General features: G+C 40.8%; 1 protein-coding gene across 1 annotated transcript; it reads right to left on the bottom strand.

The window, feature by feature from the left end:
• Positions 1 to 2,403: 2,403 nt before the first annotated feature.
• Positions 2,404 to 25,629, bottom strand: GALNT8 (polypeptide N-acetylgalactosaminyltransferase 8). Its single transcript, XM_026867841.1, has 11 exons — positions 24,809 to 25,629; positions 21,379 to 21,667; positions 18,472 to 18,638; positions 17,207 to 17,390; positions 15,074 to 15,271; positions 12,117 to 12,231; positions 8,525 to 8,710; positions 6,880 to 7,017; positions 5,946 to 6,041; positions 5,193 to 5,360; positions 2,404 to 3,542 (listed from the first exon to the last, which is right to left on the bottom strand). Exons 1-11 carry the CDS (start codon positions 25,002 to 25,004, stop codon positions 3,363 to 3,365), a joined length of 1,917 nt encoding a protein of 638 aa, XP_026723642.1. The 5' UTR covers positions 25,005 to 25,629; the 3' UTR covers positions 2,404 to 3,362.
• Between the last annotated feature and the right edge of the window lie 400 nt (positions 25,630 to 26,029).

Raw genomic sequence — 26,029 nt, 5'->3', positions numbered from 1 at the left:
GCTCGATCATTCAACAGCCTTTTTGGAATGAGGGGCCTGCTTACAGGGAGCTGAGTTCAATACTGAATTGCTGTTAGTGCACAGTTTCAAGGATAAAGTTCTATGCAAAGCCCCAGCGCCATACGTTGCAGGCACGAGGGACAGAACACGACCCTGACCCACGTTGTGTGATTGATGGACCCGCTATCTCATGGGCAGTGCTCAGGCTTTCATGGCTTACTGAGGGTTTCTGTGAGCAGTTCTACCTTTCAGTCCCCTCAGTGCTGGCAATTAATTGTCAATTGGCAGATGTCCTCACCTCACCTGGATCTCTCAGCAGAGGGGAAAAAGGCTCCCAGTCTGCTGAAGATTTCAAACATCATGTCTTCATAGGTGATGTAGAAGAAGAATACACTGTGCTGGAAGACGTGTGCAGGGAAACAGGTATATAGCAGCTTAAATCAGGTGAATAAAGCCCAGGAACACCAAATCAAACCAGAGAACAAAGTGATCTACTCATGTCTTCTGTGAGAAGGGAAAAATTGTGCTGCGACAGGGACAGGCAGAGCGGCAAACAGGTGAAACCAGTAGTAAACCACCTAGCTTTCTGAAAATTGCAAAATAAGCTACTCTTGCTTTTGACACAAGATAGAGAATCTAAATAATCATGTATGTGGTCGAAGGTTGACCACTGATCTTGACTGGATTACTCACAACGCAAGCAGAGTGCTATACCGTACTGATAACACAGAGGCTTTATGCTTCAAAAGGGCTAGTTTCAAAGAGGGTTGAAAATGAGGAGGTAAATCTAAATTTACCTCCTGACTTTAGAAAAGTCAGGCAAAGAACTGTGGATGAAAGCAGTGGGGTTTTCAGCTATCTTATTGTTGATTATCACAGTTCCACCACGCATGGTTTGGTCAGAACTAAACAAATGCCCAGGTGACAGATTAAATGATTCTGTCTGTTCTCTGACTGTTTCCCCTTAAAGAGATTGACAATTAATAGTCTCTTGAATTTTCCTGTCTCCAGCCTGGCTGTTGTCCTCATTCCACCAGCCACTAAATAAAAAAAGCCTTTTTTCCTCTTCTAATCCTTCTTCCCAAGGTTGCACATTCAGTAAAGCCAAGCTTGCTTGAGCACAAAACCAAGGAGGAAAGCTTTACTGTTGTGTAGAGGCCCTTCGGGTCTACTTGCCCAGCAGTATGTACGCTGGTCCTTCTGTTTATATTTGCTCCGAATTAAGCTGTCCCCTGTTCTCTTGCAGCCGCACACCCATTAAACCTCCTGCCTATTATGCTATCATTTACTACCTGTCTTCAGCATAGGCTACTGCAGTACTCTGTCATTTTGCAGGACCTCAGGTGATTTTCTGCATGTCTGAAAGTTCAGCTAATGACTGGTTTTCAGGTCATGAAGAGATCCCATTCTATGCTGTGCCACAGTCATAGCTGCATTCTTGTGGTACACCATGGGAGTAGAGTCCAACCTCTACTGCTGACTTGCTGAGGAATCACACATCAGTTGCTTCAGCATGCAGTGAATTTCCAAGTTTGGAAGTATTACTAGCGAGAGCAATGTATTACTACTGTAGCACCAAAAATATTGAATTGTTATTTATGTCTCATCAAGCATCACCAGGAAACGCTAGTCTTAAAATTGAGTTCTTATCTATCTTTCCTCATTACAAAACTAGCCAAAAAGTCACATTTATGGAGGGACTTCAGGAAATAAAAAAACCTCACACTTGAGATAAATCAAAATATTTGAAGCATTTTGTTTCAGTGTTGACACCCATGTATAACTAGAGGCCAAACGTTAAGAACCAGAAAATCTAGACATTCTGGATCTAGACATTTTAATGTTTTCCAAACTTTTAAGTTCAAAACAAAATTGTTCATATGTCTATTACATTCTATTGAAGTGGCAGATTAAAGTGGAACAATGATTATGTAAACACTTCTTATTCATCATCACCAGTAGGCCAGATTATCATTTCAGTTGTACTAGCAAAATTCCAGCTGTCTTCATTGTGCTTGCCAAATGCTAGTCCTTTGGCTTTGGGAAGACACGCTGTTGAAGATGCAAAAAACAACCAGAGCACATATTCTCCTTTCTTCAGTGGTGTTGGCTTTGACCCAGGACATGGGAATAGAAGTCGATTTTAGAAATCTAAATTGAATCTGGTTAAAATGTGGCATTTTCAAGAATCAGTTTCCAGAACAGAAAAATATGGACCGTAAGGATCAAAGACTCTCCTTTAAGAAGAGCTTGTCCAATTCCAGCCCTGAATATCAGGGCCAGATTGTTCACATCAAGTTTACAGAGAAATTAGAAAAGAAAAAAACAAATTATATTGGCTTCTTTTCAAACAAATGTTGAATATACTTTCTATTCCAATTAAATGCTTGGCACCCTTTTGATAAACAGAATTACTTCAGGCTGAAACTCTGTATGTTTCAATGTTTATTTTTCAGGAGTTCCTTTTAACAAATAAGCACAGGTCCTAGGAGTGGTTACTCTAAGAACTAGGAGAGCCAATTCCACCTAATCCTATTTCTACAGGAACTCATACTGTGTCTATCTGGAAGTTGCGTCCCTTTAGCAACTCATTCTGTATTTTATTTAGTTTCTTTGACAGAGATATGCTACTGCATTGGTCTCATATTGGTTTTTGGAAAATATTGAGTTGAATCCTCTTGTTTCCAAGGGCTTGACTGGATTTTATCCATGCTGTGAGCTGGCTAGCACAAGCAAACTTCATATAGGTAAACATAAAACAGCCTTAGTGTGGCACACTGCTGAATCTAATAAATTTTACTGAGAAACTGAATCATGCTCAGGCAAATTACAGGAACAGAAGAACAGGGATGTATTTCATTTCACAAACTTGCATGAACACACGTCGACAAGAAGTTTTGCATTATCTATACAACACAAGACAAGAAAAATGGTCCGTTTCAGCATGAGACAAACTGTGTACAACAGAATGTCAGACCTACTTTTGTTTCTTTTTAATTTTCACATCTAAAAATGCCAAAGTTCCAAAGTTAGAGACCTTACACTAGTCTTTCACTAATGAGCAGAGATAGACACTTCCAAGGGACAACATAAGGAACTCAGGTGAGTTGAAACACTCTTAGACGTAACTGCTTTTCTCTGGTGATAATAAAAAAGAGCAAAAACAATCATTCTCCTAACTGAGGAAACTCTGGGGGGTGATACCCCAAGAGCATGAGGAGACGAACTTGCACCTTTGTATGAGTAGCTCGTTGCTCTTGCAATTACTACATCATAGGATCCTGCGTAAACAAACTCTTGAAATCATGGCCTTCAGTGCTGTATTGTGAACGTAGCAATTTTCAAGGAAAAACGTCCTTTAGTCAATGCTTTGACTGCTGTATTTTTTGTTCCTGGTCTTTTTTCTTTCCCCAGTCCTTAACTGTGTGTTGGATATTCCACCTTTGTCCTGTGCATGTCCGCATTACGAGTCTGTGTGAAGCTCGATCATTTGTCGTGATTTCGAGGCATCTTTTAGTGCTCCTGTTGATTACAGCTGATCCCTACAAAAGGAAAGGAAGTATGAGGGAAACTGAGGGCTTATAAATTTAGTGCTCAGTCAGGAAAAAAGTCTCTTGGACTCCACAAATGTGTTTGAGAAACTCTAGGAGGTCACAGACCTGAAAGAAGAGTGTTCCATTTTCCTCAGGCTAATGATGTGTGACAGCTTATGGAACTCTCCAAGGCACATTAAAACATATTTAGAGGTTTGTTTTGTGTCTGTACTGTATCCTGTTTTGAAAGAAGAGAGCTAATAACAAGTAAGAATATTCATCTCTTATCTCTAAGTCAATATTTCAGTACTAACTGTTGTGAATGGGGTAGGGTGTGATTAAGTCAACTCATCATGCCGGAAATGAAGATTTTCCTAAGGGGCTGGGCTCCAGAGCAAACAGGATCCTACCCGGCTCCTTCAAGCAGCCAGTTGTTTCACTATGATAATGCTTGATGCGCACAAGGAACTGAAGGTTTACTTTTAAGGTGGGTCTAAACCTTCCAGAAACATACGTGCACTTTTTGCTAAATTTTGTGGTTACAGAGCAGACTAAAGATAAAGAAAACCCATGTTAGTGGAATTTCTGGAGACCACACGTGGGTCTATATTATTTGGTGCACATCACTGAAATTTTCACCTTTAAATCAGCTCCTATGTTCTCCAACACGCTCTCGCAAAGATTTGTCTCCTGCTTAGTTTTGCATTGAGGGAGGGATACAGTAAACAGGCCCATATGTTACATGTAAAATGAATTAATTATTAATTACATAAAGCTAATAAGGTTTGTATTGCCTGAGAGGGGAGAAGCTGCATGGCTTCCTTTCCCACCTCTCCCTCCGTCATTGTTGCTGCTGCCTGTTTATCCTGCCCCAGCAGCACAGCAGTATCTGTCTTAGACTAGCTGAGCCAGCATTATCATATTCTGTATTCAGAGGCACTGAAAACAAAATCTGAAAGTATCACTTGGGATCTTAAGCATGTTGGCATCAGCTGGCATAAATCCTGCCCAGATGGAGACAAGTGAACATGGAGTGAATGCTCTAATCACCAGCTATAACCTGAGCTCTGAAAGGATGAACCTAACCTCATCTCCAACAAGGATTTCCATGCTCAGATGCCGTTACAGAAGGTGGTACCAGAGAACAAGCAGGATGAGGCACCAGCCCACTTTTTCCCTAAGACCATCAGGTCCCATGAAAAGGCTGGAAAGACAGACAGTGGAGAGAGTTCACAATGTTATAATCACACCATCAAAAGCAGAGGCACCTGGGCTTGCACATTTCCTACCCATTAGCTGAAATGTGGTAACTGAGCAAGTGTTTGTAGTCAGGCCAGCTAAAAATCAAAAGACTTAAACCTTTAAGTAAAGGCTTAAACCTGCTGATTCCACTCAGACAGACAATTGAAAAAATAAGTGGCCATGGTTCAGATAACAAGTGAGAACTGGTTAACTTCAGTGGTGTTACCATTCCCTCATTTTTAACATCACAGATCCCTGAAGACTCAGTCACCTTCACCGTGGCTCCTGCAGTGCACCTGCAAGTCTTGAGATTGAGGCAACGCTTTTCAGAAGCAAACTGCTTTGCAAGGAAAGCGTCTAAGGATTCGTTATAACGGGAAATCTTATTGAAATGTGGGATTATAGAAATCCACCTACCTGCTTAAAATCCCAATACAAGTTCAGGCCTTTATTCACAGCTGTGTCACATTGCTCTAAAAGTGGCTGATCCCCATTCCCAGGGTCTGTTAGACATCTATCAACTGTATTCTGTCGAGCACGTAAACCTCCTACATACATTTCTCCAGTGCTGTGATAAAAGATGTGCTGAAAGGGAAGGTGACACCACTGTCAGTGAGTTAAGATACCAGGGAAATCTCATCAGCAGATGATAGCAGACAGTTCCAAAACTGGTATTGAGAGGTATCAGCTGTACAGCATCAGCATTCACTGATCTCAGTAATTAAACCAGGATGAATTCAACTCTATACATCATCTTTCTGCTTTCCAATGAAAAAAAGCAAGACGCTTGCAATTGAATGGTAACCCTTAGGTTCCCCTCTACTGAGAGAATGGGCAATGAGGTGTGAGGAAGAGCTCCACCTCTCTCCCATTCATCCCACTGATCTTCTGTTAATCAACAAGATCAACCCAGTATCAACACGAGGCCTCACAATTTTTTGGCAAGGCTAAACCAAAAGCCTTAGTTTAATGCGCTTAGATCCTCATGGGAACCTGCTCTGCTGCCAGTTGCATTAGGGGGCAGGATTTAATGGAATAAAGGTTAATATTCCCCTTCAGATAGCACAGAGATAATAGGTTTGAAGTGCCTATTTCATGGCTCTGTGGAGGATGGAAAGGAACAGTTAGCAGCAGCTCACATGTGAAGATCTGATCAGTTGCTTGCATTACCTGTGGTGAATATGCATGACAGGGATACATAATCGGTGTGTTTCCAGGGACAGGCCCTTGATCAATACAGATGTCTTCTTTCAATGTGTTTTTCATCTGCAGAATAAAATAGGAAAGTTACTGTGAGGAACCACAATCCCGTTTTCAACTCCTCACCGCTAATTTTAGAAACTGTCCTGAGAGCAAGGCTACTTTATTCAGAGCTCTGCATTGAATCCTGAAGTGGGAGATACAATCTGCGTTTAGAAAATAAATCTCAGATTTCCTTTGTAGAAATGATTCATCACAGCAAAAATCAGAAGTAAATCTAAGGCACTTCAGAGACTCATTGACATCCTGCCAGGTAGCACGTGCACAGGTCACCAGGCAGCTCTGAACGGGTGAGTACCGCTGCCCAGATACAGCAAGGTATGCAACCTCGGGTCCAGCAAATGCCTACCCTACACCAAGAAGCCACTGCAGCCTGGATGATTAGTTCTCTCTTTTGCCTGACTTCCAATGTCCTATATGTTATCTTGATTCACATCTATGTGCTTTCCGAATTATCCTGCTAATCTCTGAAGAAAAAAAAAAAAAATCTACACTATTCCATTGAAAAATTCAGTCCCTTACAAGAAGGTATTAATCCATTCTTGTTGGTCAATAGGTGAATTCTGAATGCAATTAAAATTTTAAAAAAGCATGTTAAGCACTCTCCCAAACTGTTGTGCTCGCATCAGTACATACACAATAAACACAGTTTAGAAAGTCTAAGCTGACAATTAGTATGAAAAAGACTTTAAAAAGCTTTAGTGTCTAGAAAGACATGTAAAAGTCTTTTTAAAGTTTCTAGGAAAATACATCATAATCAGCAAAACAATGTTCACAACAATTCTTCATAACGGTGGAGCTAATGAGTTGTTCTATATTTCAAAGAATTAGACTCAGTACTTACTGTTCCATAGCCAACAATGTTGGGAAGAGGTATTAAATTAGGGTAAATGTTTTTTATGTACCAGTCAAAGCCTTTACAGTTTAGTTTTTTCCTTAGCTCTTTTCTGGAAGAAATATCACCAAAGTCTATTCCAGGATTCTGCAAGAACACCACATTTAATTTCAGAACATTAAAGTGGCATGAGACACTAGGGAAAATACAGACTTATTTCTCCATATTGTCTATTCATAAAACATAAAAAAATATATTTAACAGTTAACTAAAATATATGGTTTTTCAACTTTAGAATTTCAGAACATGTTTTTCCTAGAGACACCAATAAATTACTGATAATCAAACATGTTATGACTTCATAAATATAAAGAATATGAAAGGTAGATACGGCTAGGAAGTAGTTTTCTTTTTTCATACTGACAAAAAATAATTTAGCTCAACGTGAGAAATAACACAGCACTTAGTCTGATCAATAGTCTGTTGACTGTGACACTCACTTCATGGGAGCAATTAAGATTCAACCTATTGTTTCCAAGACTACGTAACTTCTTATGCAAAGTGGAACAGCTCCAGCAGAAACGTTTAGTAGAGACCAGCCCAACAGGAGCTTACAGCTTGTCTTTAAGGGGTTTTCTAAAACACAGTCTGTGGCTTGAATAAGTTAGGTTAGGAATTTCAAATAGACTTGAAGCAGTTTTTGATGACTAGCATTTTCAGATGAAAAATTCCAAATATTTACAGTAAAATGGGGAAGTGGATTGTTCTGAAGTATTAACTTGTGCTATATCACTATATTTTTAAATTTGTTTCTTTAATTTCTATTCAAGAAAACACAAGCCTCCTAAATAGGAGGTTATTCTTTCATTGTTATATTCATAAACCCACTGAAGTGCAGTCTGGAAAAAAAATCGTACAGTTTTCTTTTATTAACTGAAATGACCAATATTCAAAAGACCTGGTCGTAACACTTTCAGTATCTTCAACAGTGTGCAGGGAAAAAGTTAAAAACATATTCAGAAGTACTGAAGTTAATCAAAAGGAGAAGAAAAACCCTGCAATTTAAAGGACTTAGATCATTATAATTATCATTAAAGGAAAGTTCTTAATTTCCTGGCATTACAATTTTTCAACCTTCCAAGGACGCTATAAGACTTTTGCCTTTTTCTTCCAGGAAAAAAATAAAAAGCAGAAATTTGGGCTGCAGAGAGAAGAGCTCACTTAATAAAAGTCACTTGGTATGTGACAAAGAATAATTGAATTCTCTATTTAGAGTTCAGTTTTGCTTATTTAAAAGATATTCAGGGACATATAGATCACTAGAGACTTTCTTTTTCACGCAAAATTATGACTGTACCAGGTAAAACATTCCCTACTTTCCCTAAAAAAGTTAAAATAAATGTTAAACAATTTCATTTTCTATTCTTTAAGTTAGGCATCAGCTCTTGGTCTAAGAGAAACATGTCTGTGACCTTATAAATAATTATAAATCTGTCCATATCTGTATCAATAATTATTAACAAATCAATTTTTAATTTTTTTTTAATAGTGACTCTTATAACCACACTATGCTTCTTTTTGTGTGACTACATACTCTTATCTGACCACTTTTAGACTTTGGATTCCAATTTGAAACACAGAGAAACACTCCCACCTCCATTGGAAGATTCCATGCAAAGTAGACCATGTTCTTGTACTCATCCATCCACACTTCAGCTACCCGCAAGGCGTTGCGTTTCACTGCAATGCTCAAGTCCGGCAAGTAAGGCTTGTGAGCTCTTTCCAAATGAGCGATTCTTGAACAGGGCAGAACTTCTACTTTACCTCCACACTGCCAAGCCTAGGTCAAGGAGAGAGAATTTGAGGTAAAGTTGCCTATTTATTCGAACTCTTTGCATTTTTTGTTAAAGTGATCCTATTTCTGCTCCCCACCAGCTCCTTCACCAGATGAACTGGCATACCCTCAACATTCAAAGCTCTATTTCCTGGCTTGAGTGAAAGAAAAAAAACTTTTCACTAGCTTTCATTTCTACTGTGTGTAGCCCTATCACAGGTCCAAGAGAATAAAGGTATATTCTTTCTTCTTTTTCTTTGCCATCACCATTAACAAAACTACTCACTGATTTCCTGTGACAAGGCATCCAGGTCAGTTGGCATAGATGCACAAACTGGTACATACCTCCAACTGATCTCACTAGGAGCTAGACTGCTAAATACTGTGGTGGTTATGGGCTTAAATCCTTCAGAAGCACTGACATTGCCCAGGACACGTCAAGAGCAAAACTGGTCCTGCAAAATCTTACACACTAGGGAGAATTCAAGAGAAAGAAAAAATCCAGTGGATTCCTAGAAAATACTTACATGAAATTTAGAGATACCTAAGCAGGCCACAACCAATAATTCTAAAGTACAGAAGGTTGAGAACGAACACACTCAACCTGACTATACATGAACCAGTGTAAGTGTGGAAGCTCTTCAAAAGGTGAGCAGCTATACAGAACTGAACTCAAGGTGGCAAGTCCACATGGCACTGCATGATGTGGATTTATTGTCCTAGTTTAGGGATCATCACACAATGCTCCATTATGTGCTACAGAATTCTTTCACCCGTACACATTAAATTTTCCAGGACTGGCAGCTGAGTAAAGGAAAACATGAGAGGCTGCTTGCATGCTAACCAAGCGTATTTGACACAAGAAACCCTCAGGATGGAAATAAACAGAGATCTTTAATACTATTTTTACAGTCAATTTTCAGAGCAGCTTTGTGTTTTAACTGAACTGATTTCTCCATTATTTTCACCCCCAGCATTTCTGTAAATGACTACAGAGTAGACATACGTTGCCACCGCTGTGAATAGCGCAAATGTTTTTCCAAGCAACAGAACTGAAATATTAATTTACAACCTGCCTCACAAGACACGAGATAATGACATGTGACATTTCAGTCTCACAGACAGAATCTGAAGTGTGGGGTCTCTGGCCATGCCCACCACCAGTAATGGAGAAATCTGACAACGCCTCCGATATAGTATCAACCCAAGTGAGTACATCCACATGACTCAGTGTGGTGCCTCGCACACAGGGGCTTTGTTTAACGCAGCACTTAACATGTTTGGATGGCTGTTGCTACATTTTCTCTTGGTTGTCTCTTCTACAAATCCAGAGGAGGCCATGAAGATGATCAGGGGCTGGAGCACCCCCCTGTGAGGACAGGCTGAGAGGGTTGGGGGTGTTCAGCCTGGAGAAGAGAAGGCTCCAGGGAGACCTTACAGTACCTAAAGGGGGCCCACAAGTAAGCTGGAGAGGGGCTTTTTACAAGGGCATGTAGTGTTAAGACAAGGGTTAGTGGGTTTTAACTGACAGAGGGTAGATTTAAATTAATTATAAAGAAGAAATTCTCCCCTGTGAGGGTGGTGAGACCCTGGCACAGATTTCCCAGAGCAGCTGTGGCTGCCCCCTCCCTGGAAGGCTTCAAGGCCAGGTTGGACGGGGCTTTGGGCAACCTGGGCTAGTGGAAGGTGGCCCTGCCTGTGGCAGAGGGGTGGGATGAGATGTTCTTTAAGGTCCCTTCCAATCCAAATGATTCTACAATTCTATGAAATCAAAAAACCTCATTTAGGCCTATTTCTACTATAATGTCACATATTGCAGGAACTCTATTTGATCTCTTTCCTTTCCTTCAGATTATTCAATTGCTCCATGATGTATAGTCTCAGAACTCAAAACACAACTCCAGAAGAGAACTTAGTAATAGAAGAAAAGGATCATCAACACCATCATTTCCCATCTAGCTGCAGAGCCATGTTGACTCACACAAAGTCTGTTACTCCCAGTTCTTTTCTAACTGGATGTTTCCCCACCTACACCTCTGCAGCTGTTTATTCTTCAAGTTTCTCCTCATTCATGCTGGTTTTCTTCTTTGCACAATGCAGGCTACTCCATTATAGAAAAAAAACCAAACCCTAAGTTGTTTGACGTGATTTGTTCAGACAAAATTATGTTGTCTGTGTTATTTTATGTGCTTCCTAAGAAATACCAGAACAAAAAAAAAGCAAAGCTGTAAGAACATGAGAAAATGCCCATAGTGGACCAATGGTTCATCTAGCCTAGTATTCTGTATCCCACAGTGGCTGCAAACTTATTCCTGAGGAAGGTTAAGAACAAGACAAGCATGTATGTTACTTCTCATGGCCCCCAGTTATTTTCAGGTCAGGGGACTTTCTGCATATTCCCATGATTCACTTTTGTTTACTAACTCTGAGTAGATTTTTATTCCATAACTGTTCAGTCTCCCCACAAATGACTGCAAGTTTTTAAGACCCACAATACCCTTTGGAAGGAGCTCTGCTCCTGCTCTGTTGGTCTGGTCTGCTACCGGAAGAATGAAGTACCTCCTCCTCATGTTTTGAAACTAGTTACTGACTTCTTTTAAAGCCCCTTAGCTTTCATGTTTACAGAGAAAGAGAATAATCAACCTTTTTTCCTATACATTTAAGTCTTGCTAGCAGGTGTATAATTCTCACATCCTGCCATCCTTTCTCTTCTTTATAGAGATAACTGCTATGTTAATTTTTTATTTTTTTTTTCCCCCTTGGGTCTTCTAGAATATCTCCAGCCACCACTACTTTTAAAAAATAGTCACCAATGGAATTTTTAGTGCTCTCTCATGTTCCCTAACATCACTCCAGATAAAACTATTCTGGAGAAAAAAAAAAAACAATCCCAAACCCAAAGCCCAAACCCACCAAAACCAAACCAAAACTAACCCAAACCAAAACCAACCAAACCAAAACCAGGCCTCCATTCTTGATTTGAAGACATCCAAAGTTGAAGAACACACTACCTCTAAGGGCAGACAGACCTCTTTCTAGTTTGGGTTTGGGTTTTTTTTTTGTTTTTTCCTAATACATAGCTTCATTTGACTTCATCTTATTTGATTCTTTTGCTGAGGCAAGAAATACATGCCTTAAATTTCTGCAGAGAACCACATCCTGCAAGACTTAGTATTTCCTCACTGAACTAGGTTCTTGACTCAAGAGGCAAAATCCTTAAGTATCAACAAAAGCCTACTGATGAGCCTTAAACATGTTTGGAAATCTATCACTTCCCTTTGGTACCAAACTAAAAGAGAATTGTTCTGAAATATCAACTCCTGTTTTGGACAATAAACATCTGCCTGAGTGCTTAAAAAAAAAATCACTAATTTTCCCAGTCTTTCAGAAAAAGATTTCAAAATAGGCTTACCCTCAGGCCAAGTTCCACATTTTCTCCTCCATATATATGCATTCCACCATCCAGTACACCAATCTCACCCAGAAATTTCCTATCTGCAGCAAGAATCCCCATTATAGATGGGCTCCTGGAGAGTCCAAGAAGTAAAATTAGAAAGGAGCAACAATGATGAAAATAAGTAAAGTCAATTAGCCATCAGTCACATCTTGAACTTCCAAAAGGACTCCAGTTGTATCCAAGAGAGAGTAGTAGATTTAATTCAAAACAACATTTAGATCAATATTAAAGAATCAGAAAACAGCAAATAACCTAACCAATGGTCTAAAAAGCATGATCTAGTAGTTTTTAAATAATTAAATCTATTTTGAGAGATGATGTTACATGTTTTCACATTTTCAAAATGTGAAGAAAGAAAACAGATTAAATTATAGTAAAGAAGAATGAGATTGGACATTACGAATTTTTCACCTAACATTAAAGAAACTTAAACACTAAAGCCCATTGCCAAGGTGGATTGTGGAATCACTGTCAATCAAAATTTTGAAAGACAGATGAGACAATTATCTGGCAGGACCAATTCCACTGTAGATGAATCCAGTGGGGGAAATGGGACTGAAAGGGAATTTGGCGCTCATTTGACATCCCCATTCTCTATGGCCAAACTCACTGCTATTTTCTCTGGTCTAATCGTGGATAACCCTCTATGAAACATTCTTCAATGTACATTTGGTTTGCTTTCATTCCATTCTCCTGCCCAAACAATGCTCACTATATAATGTTTTTAACGCATACAAAGAGACAATTTGACCCAGAGTTCCTTACCTAGCTATCTGTGCAACCTTATCTCCAATTCTTGGCTACCAGGTGTAGTATTATACAAATTAAGAAATCTGCCGTCTCAACTGACAACACAGTACATTATTTTCAAATATTTTCACAGTGCCTTTCCTTCTCAAGATCTACACAGTAAATTTTAAAGCCCCTTATGTAAATAAGTATGGTGGTTTAATCTTGGCTGGAGGCACCAGGTGTCCACGAAGCCGCTCTTTCATTGGCGGAGACAGGGGAAGATAATTAAATGAAAACACTCATGGGTTGAGATAAGGATAGGGAGGTCATTCACCAGTTGTCATCAGCAGCAAGATAGACTCGATTTGGGGAACACTAATTTAATTTATTGCCAATTAAAAATAAAGGAGGATAGCGAAACAGATAAACCCAAAAATAAACCACTTTCCCTCCATCCCCCCTTCTTTCCAGGTTCAACTTCACTACTGACTCTTCTACCTCCTCCCTCTTCCCCAAGTAGGGCATAGGGATGGAAAATGAGGGTTCTAGTGAATTCATAACACTTCATCTCTGCCACTATTTCCTCCTCATGTTTCGCCTGCTCCAGCATGGGGTATCCCATGGGATACAGTCCTTCATGAGCTGCTCCAACATGGGTCCTTCCCATGGGATGGAGTTCCTCAAGAACTGCTCCAGAATGGGTCTTTTTCCACAGGGTACAGTTACTCAGGAGAAGACTGCTCCAGCATGGGTCCTACACAGGCTGTAATTCTTGCCAGAAAACCTGCTCCTGCCTGAGCATTCCTCCACAGGCTGTAGGCTCCTGCCAGGAGCCTGCTCCAGCATGGGCTCCCCACAGGTTGCATCTTCCTTCAGGGCATATCCACCTGCTCCAGTTGGGGTCCTCCAGGGGCTGCCACATGGACATCTGCTCTGGCATGGTCCTCCACACACTGCAGAGGGGCAGTGTGCTCCACAAGGATCTTCTCCTTAGGCTGCAGGGGAATCTCTGCTCTGGTGCCTGGAGCACCTCCTCCTCCTCCTCCTCCTCCTTCACTGACCTGTGTCTGCAGGGCTGTTTCTCTCATATATCTTCCTCACTTCTCTCACTCACAGCTGCTGCACAACATTTTTTTACCCTGTTTTAAATGCGTTATCGAAGAGGCACCAGCAGTGTTGCTGCTTGGCTCAGCTTTGGGCAGCACCATGTCCGTTTTGGAGCCAGATGGAACAGGCTGTGTTCAACATAGGGGAAACTCCTCACCTCTTCTCACAGAAGCCAGCCCTGCAGCCCTTCCCCACTAGCAAAACCTTGTCACGTAAACCCAATAAAGTAAGATAGGAATAGAAAAATCTGATAACTGTATCTTAAATCATGTCACTTTTTTTAATATTGTTTGATAGATGGCTGTTAATAGCTAAAGGACAGTCAACAATGTCTGACATCCTTGTAGAACAAGGAAACAAATGGCTGTATGTATTCAACAGGAGATGGCTTCTGGTATCATACTACCAGAACCTTCTTGTGTTGAATACATAAACTAAACTGAAGAATTCCTGAAGGAAGGTATCAGGAACAGAAGCAAATATATTGGATCCTAAGCCTAGCAGTAAGGGGTCACTTTAATTTTAACAACTGTGTGTATTGTGTTCATGTCTTTTTCTTGCTTTTGTACGATACACAAGTGATAAGGGCTGAAAAAGCCTGCCCAAGATCACTGTAATCATATGTCACCCCAACATCTTCAAAGAAAAAACTGCACAACTTGAATCCACGTGAGTCCTCACGGCTCAGACATGCAATTGCCCAGCAAAATTGTGAGATTCACTCCATATTGTTGGGAAAGAATGGAGTGAATCCACAGTTCATCTTGTACAGTCATTAAATAATCCTACCACATTCCTAGCTAAAGAACACAAGACAGAAAAATCAATGACTCAGGGATTGCCTGAAAATCTGACAGCAGGATCAGCGCAGAGCGGATTCCGTAACACAACTCAGCAACTGGTGTACTGAGATTTCTCAGGACTGCTAAACAACCCAACTTCCAAACCAACTATCGAGATAATGTGTTTCGTAGGTATCTATCCCACCACCTATGAAACATCTTCTTCCATCTGCTAGCTCTACATTCGATAGCATGTATCTTGGCTCACTCTCAAATGCTATTCATACTTACCGGACTGGAGCTGTTTCATCTTTCAGAGAATACCATTCAGCTGGTAAAGGTTCATAAAGGCACCAGAGTGCCCAGTCAAATCCATCTGCAGCCACTGCATACTGAAGAAGCTCAAAGTCATCAAAACGAATATTGTCAAATACTGGTGATATTATAACAGTGCGATCTTCTTTTAGTCGAGACAAAATAGGTTCAGCCCTACCAAAATTAACAGAGTCTGTTCAGCTTGAAAAAGTGGAAAACTAATGAACAGTACTAAGCTTCAGCACCTGTTTCTACAACTGGGTTAGCTACTTAAAGTCATTGACTTTGGCCTTTACAAAAAGTTATATACTTGGACTTCTAGTAACCCAAATTGCTAATGCCATGGCTCAAATTCTCCCTTCCATTAGGCTGCTTCTGCAATTTGACTGTAACTAATAAACTAACCATAGGTTCCACACTGAACTTGCTGGGTTTATTGCTACCTGGGTCCTAAAGGCTCCTAAAGGCCTAAAGGCTCCAGAGAATCTTCAATATCTGCATGAAGAGACAAGAAGGGAAAAGGAAAAGAAGGAGACTCTGAGAGGTGCTGTAAGACCTGAAGATGACCATTCACCATCTTTTCCCTGTGCCTCGATGGCATGGCTGCTGTATGAGGGAAGGATGTGACTGATCAATGAACCCCTACAATGGGAGAAGGCTCAGAGAAGACAGGCAAGGATGACGTGCTCATAAAGCTCAGAGAAGAACACAGGGAGTGACCACAGCTATAGGAAAGGAAATTGAAGTTATCCCAACACCAAGGGGATTAGAGAGTTGCATTTGTGGCAGATAAACAGCACTATCAGTTGAGTGGGTCAACTGGTTGTGTACATGGCTTTCCTAAAATAATCAGTAGAAAGTATTACCTTCCTAAGTCAGACAGACCAACATGGGGGAAGTCTATACATGTCTAGCCCAAAATACGGTATAGAAATTGAACACCCTGAAAAATTAACTTTGAAGAAAGCAACATGCTTGAGTTGGCTTCAACCCACGTATTCCTTCCAACTAGGGATGTCCAGCATCTTGATGGTGAGCCTACAGTAATGTGAATCTCATTTGTATGATGTATATTGCAACTGCTTCATTGTGCTTGCGTTGTAATTTCAGTATATTGCTGTATCACTTTTCTAAACTGAAATCCCAAGTATCTTCAAATAAGTAAATTTAGTATGAAAACTTTAAACCCTCCTCATGTGGAATATTCAAAAGAACCTGGCCAGAGAATATTGGACTCTGACAGAGGGAGTTTTTTTACTGGACCCCTATTGTTAAGCTTAAAAGAACTGACCTTATCTCTCCCTACGTACTCTTGACAGCCTGATGAGTCCCGAAATCCATGACTAAAGGACTTCAGCGTTACCTTTAAGACTGTAACAGCTAGGGAGCATCAGTTAGTATATTATCAAGAGAGAAGGAGAGACCTGGACCACATAGAGCCATTTTGGCCTGAGAAGGGCTGGGAGAAGAACCCTGCTCCCAGAAATTGAGACAACATGGACAATAGTCAGTCAGTGAATTCAACAACTGAGAGTGGGGAGAACGTAAAGAGATTTCACACAAAACAGTACCACAGATATCACTACCTAACGGAATGTAAATATCCATCATCAGCCACTTGTTTTGTCTCCATTTGCAAAAAGAGTTCTGCAGAACTATGACACACTGTTAAACTAACAGGCAACAGCAGATAAACATTAGCCAAAGCTGGAATAAGAGCCAACCCAATTTAAAGTCATATGGTATTATGGATGTCCAATATGCTTATAAAGGGCCACAGCTGCTGGCAGTGGAACTAAATAACCTGCATCATTCCTATGTTATTTCACTGCATGAATTCTTTTTTTCCTAGAAATGTAATAAATACACAGAGAAGGGAGGCACTTCTCTCTTCCTCTTCACAAAAGCTTACTCTCTTACCTGTTTGCTTTGCTATTTATTTCAAATATTACCCTTTCACCTCTCAGAAATAGATTACTTGGTGGTTGTTAAGTAACATGTGGCAGGCCAGAGAGTCATATATGGGATGCTTGTCCCAACTACACAGTTATAGTCCTTGTCCAACTCCCTCTCCCCACTTCAGGAACCCCCAAGTCTTCATAGTCTTACCATGCCGTGTTCACTTCAATATGGGCATCCAAAATTGCAACAACATCTGCAGTTGATGCCTCCCAGCCAGTAATTCGGGCTTGTGTTAGGCCTTGTCTTTTCTGATGTCTGATGATCTTCAGCAGTCCAGGATGCTTTGCATTGTAATTTTTGATGTGTGTTTCCAAAGGTCCTTTTAAATCATCTAAAGCCAGACCCCACATTTTAATGGTTTATAAAAAAAAAAAAAAAAGGTGAATCAATATTAAGAAATGAAAAAGATTATGTAGGTAATGGCTTTCTAGCTTCTCCCAGTTCCAGACTGAAAACTGGTTTGTTCTTTACAATAGAACAGGTAGAATTGTTCAGGTACTCATGAAACCAAGAGGTTTAGTTTTAAAACCAGCTTCGATTCCAGGGTTTCAATTAAGCACCTAAATTTCATTTCCATATAGTGCCATTGTATGGCTTCTAAATTGTACATAAACACATCAGTATGTAGAAACTTCAGATGTGTGCCATAACAAACAGGTGTCTTAGTGCAGTAATTTCTGGGTTTATCTTCTACCATGTGGAAAATAAAAGAGAAAATAAACAAGCCCTGAAAATGTGAAATGCTCCTTATAAGAGTTGTAGGCATGTCAACTCCCTCACCAAAGAAAAAAAATAGTGTCAGAAAAAAAGGAATAGAAAGTTGGGACCTCTTAGCATCATTTTGGAAACTCACTTAAACTCTTGCTCGACTCAGACTGACATGTTTTTCTAGAAGCTACAAAGCCTTAGAAAAATGAGAAATCAAACACATCTCATCAGGCAAAGGAAAAAAAAAAAAAAAAGAGCACTCAAGATCAGAGGCATGACAGTTTCTTACAGATGATTTTACGATGCTTTGTTCAGTTCAATTTTAAGAGCAACATTGCACCCGCTGCTTCCCTTATGAGTATTTTCCACAACCCAAGACACCACTCTTCAAGGACTTATTTCAGATACCTATAGAGATAGTTTTTTTAGCATACTCTTAATTTGGTACTGTGCCTGATGAGCCAGTGATGATAAATAATCTCCCACTTCAATTTTTAACCTTTTAAAATACCTGCAGAGCATCATCCTGTTTCTTATTAGCTGTCTTTTTTTTCAGGCTATTAAGGTGTTTTAGGTTTTTTTCCTGTACGCAATTTACTTCTTAATTGCACACGGTCTACTGCGTGTGCACCCAAAAGGCCAATATCCATTTAACAAATAGTGGCATAAATTAGCAAGACTCCTACTTTCCCTGGGTCACTTACCATTAGAACTGTAATCATCTACCAGGAGGATTTCTTTCAATAAATGTGAAGGTGTTCGGTTAATTATACTAGTAATTGCACGTAAGATGATTGACAGGGCTTCATTCATAAATATGAGTACAACACTGAGTGTTGGAAGATCTTTTGGATAGGTTTTCATTTTACAGCTGTAATAGAAGACAAACAGCTTTAGCACAGGTTCTAAAGAAAGTCAGGGAGCAAGGCAGCTGCAACTAAAGAAAGTCAGGGAGCAAGGCAGCTGCAAGAAGGCAGAATTGGGATGTTTGGCTTAAAACATATTGTGAAAAATCAGTGTAAGACTGGAAAAAAAGGAATTCCCAAATCCAAGTTTCATTATTCAAGTTGTGTTATGTATGTGTATAAACCATTGGGGTAAAGTTAAAATTTCTGTTAAAACAAAAAGAACAATTACTGTTTCTCAATCCAAAATGGTTATGAAATATTTAAGTATGCAACTAACTCAGCCAGTGATGATTAGCTTGCATGGCAGTGGTCACGTGAATGAAATTTGTCTTTTTGCATTTACAGGAGATGACAACCACCAAATCTGACAGCAGACAAAAGCAAATTGGAGAATAATCCCCTTTCATGTGCAGTAAAGAACAAAGTAGGTCTAGCTATAAACTGACATGCAAGAAGGATTCCCCTGGACAAGGGATCCCTTCAGAAATTCTTGAAAGAGCTTCAAAAAATCCTTCTTTCAGAGTAAACTAGGTCTTATGGAATTCCATGCAACCCCAGAATCTGTTGTTCCCAGTACTGAAACAAACTTGCCTGTTTACTGTCAAAAGGTTTTGTAATTTTATTTTTTTTTAACTATATATTTGGGATATTTGTAAGCTCTGCTAACTAGCATCCTGGCCACCAGTCAGATAGGGGGGACTGGGTCTTCACAGTGCTAAGCATTAGCTCTCTCTAGAGCAGACAACAGCACGTGGCTGGATTCTCAGCCTGATCACTCCCTATCCTTAGAAACATGCTCATGAAAGCAATACTCAGACTGCATGAGACATGCACCTAGGTAACGCAGCTGTCTGAGATGCGAGCTCATGCTCCAGGTAGACCTTTACAGTAGCAACTGTGCAAGAAGGGAACGCATTTCTGTTGGAATTTCTCCATTAGCTTTATTAGCCATTAGCTCAAGAGCCTGAGCGAATATCTGCAAAAGGCAGTCTCTGCAAATACGTCTCTATGATGTATTTCTTTATGATGCCAAGCAGAGGAGCGCCAAGCACCTCACCCATTCTTTAGGACAATGCAGACTCATCACACGCTTCCTCCAGCCACCTCTGCGGCGTCTGCTCCAGACAGCTCCCCAAAACAATCCCCCAGCAGCGTGGGGATCGTTCAGCTCAGGGCTGTCTGGGGAGGATCTGTGGCTGGATCACTGCTGCACAAGGCTCATCTCCCTCAACCTTCTCCTTCTCTGCAACACTGCTCCACAGACACCCACAGTCACGGGCAACTTAATACTGTCTGCCTTAGACAAAACTGGCTCCATCCAAGCAGTACAATGAGGACCCAGTTCCATAAACATGCTCTTTACATCTTCCAGAGGGCTGCCAGTAAGACCATTCACCTTTTCCCCAAGTGTGACATCGTTAATTCATGCCCAGTTTGCAATCCTCTCTGCCCCCCACATCCTCTTCTGAAACACTCCATCAGATTTAGCACAGGTGACCATAGGTACGAAGGTGCAGGCTTGCAGTACATCTGTGGCTTTTTTGCACATTTACAGCAGTTAAGTCCTGTTAAGCTTGCTATTATCTTTTGCAGTAAATTGTATACCTTATCATACTCTACAAGAAAAAAAAACGTCCTTGGGTTTGGGTTTTTTTTTTAATCAGATACTTGGTTTTTAATGAGGTTTTTATGCCAGTTCCCACAGCACCACTGGTCTGCTTAAAAAGTATTAAGTATGGGCTTCAAGAACCAATGAATTCCTGGAAAAATCCCTTAAGCTTCCTCTTATGGACTGCTTACCTACATCTTAATCCTTTAGATGTTCACCCCACTATATTTTTCTTTAACCAATTAATTAATCCTTAGATTCTTTGATAACTTGAGAAGGAAACAGAGAAAATAAAGCTATGAGGAAGCTCACAAGGTCACCAGGCCATCATGGCTCTGCCTACAATACTAAAGATAACAGTGCTGTGCCTAGAGTACTAAAGATAAGAGTGCTAGGGATTCAGGTAAAGTGCTGAATCTCCTCTCACTCTTCATGGGACTCACTGGCCAATAATTAGTTCCAGCCACTTCTCCTGTTTGATTTCGAATCATCTTTTAACAAGCAGTATAGGTGTTGCCCACTTACAGTCTGCAACGTAACTAAGAAAAACAAGCATTTTGTTAAAAAGGACAGAATTTTACAATGTAGGGGTTTATTTCTTCATTGATTATATTTTGGGGGTTTTCCAAAGTGGATGGGGGGTGTGTGAGTGTTTAAAAACCACCACTTTGGATATCTCAGCATATAAAAGGCTTACACAAGAGAAAATAAGAGACAAGAGAAAGAATGCTTCAGATGTTCTGCCTTTGGGGCATAAACAGAATTTAAATAGACCAGAAGGTCTCATATCTTCTGAATACTATGGTTAGTTTTTCCCCTTTTTACCAACAGTTAGAAATCCTGTCTCAATTATAATATTAACATTCTATTCTTTGTCCTAAGTGTCATCTCTACACTGTGACTTCCTTTTACAGTCTTCAGAGTACCACAAGTCTAAGCAAAATTTGGAAGAAAATCGCAGAAAAAATTCCCTAAACTAACAGCACAAATTGAGGTCTGTTAGTAGATTATTTAAACTTAGTCTAAAGCAATGAGGATCCCTTTCCCTTTAATTTAATGTCTCCCTGTGAATGTAGAAAGGTCTTATACTGCACCTGGGAGATCTGGTGTCTCTGATAGGTCGATCCAGAGGTAGATGATCACTGAGATAAACATTATACCCATAATTTAAGAACAGATTCTGTGCAACAGTTTGCTCCTCCTCCCTTAAATCTGCACCCCAGCGTTTGAACAAAGCTGAGTCTGGGTACAGCAAACGGTGTACAATCTCCTTTTCCTCCTTGGCATTATCAGCTTTGCGTACTTCAGTCTTGGAGTTATCTTGCAGCTTCAGATCATGTTCTATTTGTTTTATATTTTCATGGAATGCTTCCACTGATTTTGCTGATTGAAAAATAAGAGAGGATTGATTATAACAGCAATTGAGAACACTCTCCATCATAACTGAGCCCAACTCTCATAACACTTCAGGTCAAGAAATATGTGAAGTTACAGCTAAATTGACGTTCACATGAGAATAGCATCAAACCCTTCTGCCTCCATGAGAACAGTTTATAAGCATCACAGTACCCTGCGTCAGATTCTGCTTTCAAGTGCACAAACAAGGGACATTGCGCTGGCATCAGTGGAGAAATCTGGGAGTAGAAGCAACACAAAAAATGTTAAATCAAGCCCAAATCATTTCCATGATGTTATGCTTCAGTTACATTAATGTGTTAGCGATCCATAATAGATCCCTATCTAAGTCAGGCTGTTGATACCATATTTATCTTGAAGGTAAATACAGTAAGCGAATCCTTTGCTACCTCCTTTAATAAGCTTCCTGGATTCTTTTGAATCTTCCGCACAGAAAGAGCAGAAAAGCAAGCCCTAATCTCTCAAGGCTTTATTAGGCTCACAATATTGTGCCATAAAGAAAAGGCACAAATAGTCTGTGTGAGGTTGTTTAGGACATATTGTTCCTGAAAATAAATACAATAAACAAGCCCTCTGCAGTGTCTTTTGAAAAGTTTATTGTTAGTTTTGATTTCTGCTCTGTCAGAAACCTTTGAACAGAGCGAATCCTCATCTCTCAAGGTCTTGTTAAGTTTACAATATCAGACTGTGCCATATAAAAAAGGCACAGAAAAACTGTGTGAGTTAAAGCTTTCGACAATTCAATTACTGTATTGGTGAATGAGATGAGTGGATGTTGTTTAAACTCAAGTAAGATTTCTGACACTGTCTCTCACAACATCTTCATGCACAAGATAAGGAAGTGCATTCTACTATTCACTAAATAAGTGGATAGCAAGGAGGTTTGAACTGCCAGGATCAGAAAGTTGTGATCAGTGGCACAAAGTCACTAGTGGGGTACCCCAAGGGTCAATACTCTTTCTAATACTGGTTTAATATGGTCATTAATGATATTGAAAATATGGCTGAGTGCACCCTCAGCTAGCTTGTGCACGATATCACACTGCAAGGAGCAGCTTATACACCAGAGGGTCCTGCTGCCATTCCGAGGGACCCGAGCAGGCTGGACAAACAGGCCAACAGGAACCTCATGAGGTTCAACAAGGGCAGGTGCAAAGTCCTTCACCTGAGGAGGAACAACCCCACGGACCAGCACTAGCTGGAAAGCACCCTTGCAGACAGGGCCCTGAGGGCCCTGGTGAACACCAAGTTGACCATGAGCCAACAGTGTGGCCCTGGGGAAAAGAAGGCCAACAGTACCCTGGGGTGAAGTAGGAAGAGCACTGCCAGCAGGTCGAGGGTGATGATCCCTCCCCTCTACTCAGCACTGGTGAGGCCACACCTGGAGTCCTGTGCCCACTTCTGGGCTCCTCAGTACAAGAGGCATGGACATACTGGAGAAAAATCCTACAAAGAGCCACTAAGATGATTATGAGACTGGAGCATCTGTTATGCAAGGAGAAGCTGAGAGACCCTGAGAAGGCTTGGGGGTTGGGGGGGAACTTATTGATGCATACAAATATCTTATGAGAGGGTCTAGCAAAGACAAAGGAAGAGTTTCCTTCTGGTGTCTAGTGAAAGGACAAGAGCCTAAAATACAGGGAATTCCAATTAAACATAAGATTTTTTTTTATTTATTTTTTTTTTTTTTTTTTAAGTGCTGGGTTGATAAAACACTGGAACAGATAAAGCAGATAGGTTGTTAAATCTCCATCCTTAGAAATATTCAAACCCCAGAGATGTCCTGGGCACCCTCCTCTAGCTGATCATGCCTCGAGCAGATGAATCAGTAGAATAGACCATCTCCAGAGGTGCCTCCCAACCTCAACTATTAGGTTCGTTCCGTGACTAAGTACTAAAGTGAATTCTTCAGCTTTCTTTCAAATGGCTCTAAAATAACCTACAAAAATATGCCCCAGTATTGATGCCCATTCAAACAGGTGCCAGTGAAGAGAGTCATCAATAAATGTGACATTATGGGATACTGGTCTTTGGGATAGGGGATATTAAACCTGACCAAACTGTATGGGGAAAATTTCTCACCAAGTTCAAGAGTGCCTCAAGTGGCATTTCAAACAGCTAGTTTCAGGCTTGGATGATTGAGACATTCTCAGTTTCTTCTGTTTTACACAGCATGCATCTAGCTCTAATGTGAGGAGATGTGGACAACATGACAGTCAAAGCAATGTCAGCCAGCAGGGTTCTGGCTGCTTTAGCCCTCCTACCACTGCCGTGAGGTGATGAGATTCAAACAACATGACAGAAGTAGGGAGTCAAGGGGTCCAAAGGAGAAGAGGTGGATTTTTCAGCCCTTATTTAGATGGCTCTATTGTGTGCACTTCTCAACAGTCCAACCTACAACAGATACCTGAAAACAAGGTCAAAATTCACAAACCCTGCTGTGAGAAAGAAAAATCCCTTTCTAAATCAATATTGCTTATATACAAGCACATCTGCTGGGATGCTGTTGGCCTTTCACTGTTGTAGGATAAGAGACACAGTCCTGGCAGCAGATTTCAGCTAATGCTGCTTGGGAACAGAGTCCAATCGATCAGGTGACGCAGAGTTCATCAACGTCTTTTACTCACAGCAACTCTACTGTGTCTGTGCTCAAGGTACACAAAGAAAAAAAAGACAGAGTCGCAGTTCCCCTTGTTGTTCATCCCCACAGCAGAGGCTGAGGAAACGGGGCATTTCCAGTTTCTCTCAAAAATAGCTTTTTATGGCAAACAAAATAGTGACAAGAGTAATAGCCACCTGAGATAAGTATGCTGGTACAATCACCCTAAAATTGCTTAACACTTTTAAAAGAGTTCAGGGTCAGGAGCTGTCTGATATGTAAAAAACACCAGGATGACTGTGAAAGACTTTATTGTTTTGTGTGTAAGTAGAGAAGCTATAAAATCTTTTTCAAGATTACAAGAAAAAAAAAAAAACCCAACCAACCCACCCCACAATCAGAAGTGTCCAGGGAAACCCAAACATTATCACTGCTATCTATTATTCTATTCTTCAGGAAATCTAGATACCTAATTCTCAGAAAATTAAGCAGCATGCCATTTTACTTACAGAGGTTCTGAATGTTCCAGTCCAAATGGTCCAGTCTCTGAAGGATGTTATATTCTTGGTTCAGAAATCTAGGATTAACTTCCACGGAATCAAGTCTTCCCTTTCTTTGCTCTTGCAGTAAGTGCACAAGATAACACACAAAACCTGCGTTCACGATTAACAGTGCAACTTGATGCGGTCTCTTCCAGGGTGCCATTGTAAGCTTAAAGAAACTCAAGTGTTCTGCTGCTGGTTGGAGTTTGTGGTTCTGGTTCTGCACTGGGTCTTCTCTCCAAATGCAGTTTCAAATTGCATCTACTTGACTGAGAGCTAAGGCTGCACAGATGAAGTAATTAACCGAGTCTAATGAGTCATAGAACTGATGATGATAAGGTACAGCTTACAGGTGTTTCCATGGGCATGCTTATATGTATCTGTACAAGTTATCTATGTTGGAGAGAGCATGCAGCTCTCACTGGCTTGTGTAACGAGTCACGTGAAGCGAGTGAGCACCTGGGGTGATGCTGTAGGAAGTGAAGGGCTAGTTGGGTAGATGTCAGAAAGCCTGTCACGCAACAAAGCACGTGTACACAGTCAGAATACACTGCAAGCTAATGCTACACTTCCTGGTCATTCACAGTGGGGGAATTGTGAACCTAAGTGATCAAAAATATGAAAATAGATTAAAATGGATTTCCCATCAGTTTTTGAGCTGGCTGTAAGGAAGTGTGACTGGTATAGGGCACTTCACAGCCCTCTCCCACACAGGCCACTCCTGCAGCTCACCACTACCACAACTGGCAGGGTTTTGCCTAGTACACATATGTGAACTGGAAGTAGCACTCACAACAACTAGCGCATGGAGCTTTTCTTTCCATGACACCAAGCTTCTTCAGGCTTCCCAGCATTGCTGTCCCAGTGTGGGTCTTCTGCTGGCCACAGTCCCCGAAGGCTGTCCCTGCCCTGGCATGTGTCCCCCGAGGGCCACACACAGCACCTTCAGAGGCATCTCCTGCCAAAGGTGTGTCTGCAGCCCCATGCCGCTTGCTCAGCCATCCCCCCTGGGTGTCTCCTGCCTTAAGGACTGATGATCTTTCTTATCTCTATCCCTCCATGGCCTCTTCTGCCACAGGGCAGCCCTGCAGCCCCCTGATACAGAAACCCTAAGTTATGCCAGGGACATATTGCTGTAAACATTTCTTCAAATTCACATCACTAGTATAAAATCCTCTCCCCCCCCCG

The sequence above is a fragment of the Athene cunicularia genome, assembly GCF_003259725.1.
Source record: "Athene cunicularia isolate RWA chromosome 1 unlocalized genomic scaffold, athCun1 chr1_part2, whole genome shotgun sequence".
Classification (NCBI taxonomy): Eukaryota; Metazoa; Chordata; class Aves; order Strigiformes; family Strigidae; genus Athene; species Athene cunicularia.
This window is presented reverse-complemented; position numbering and strand designations above follow the sequence as displayed.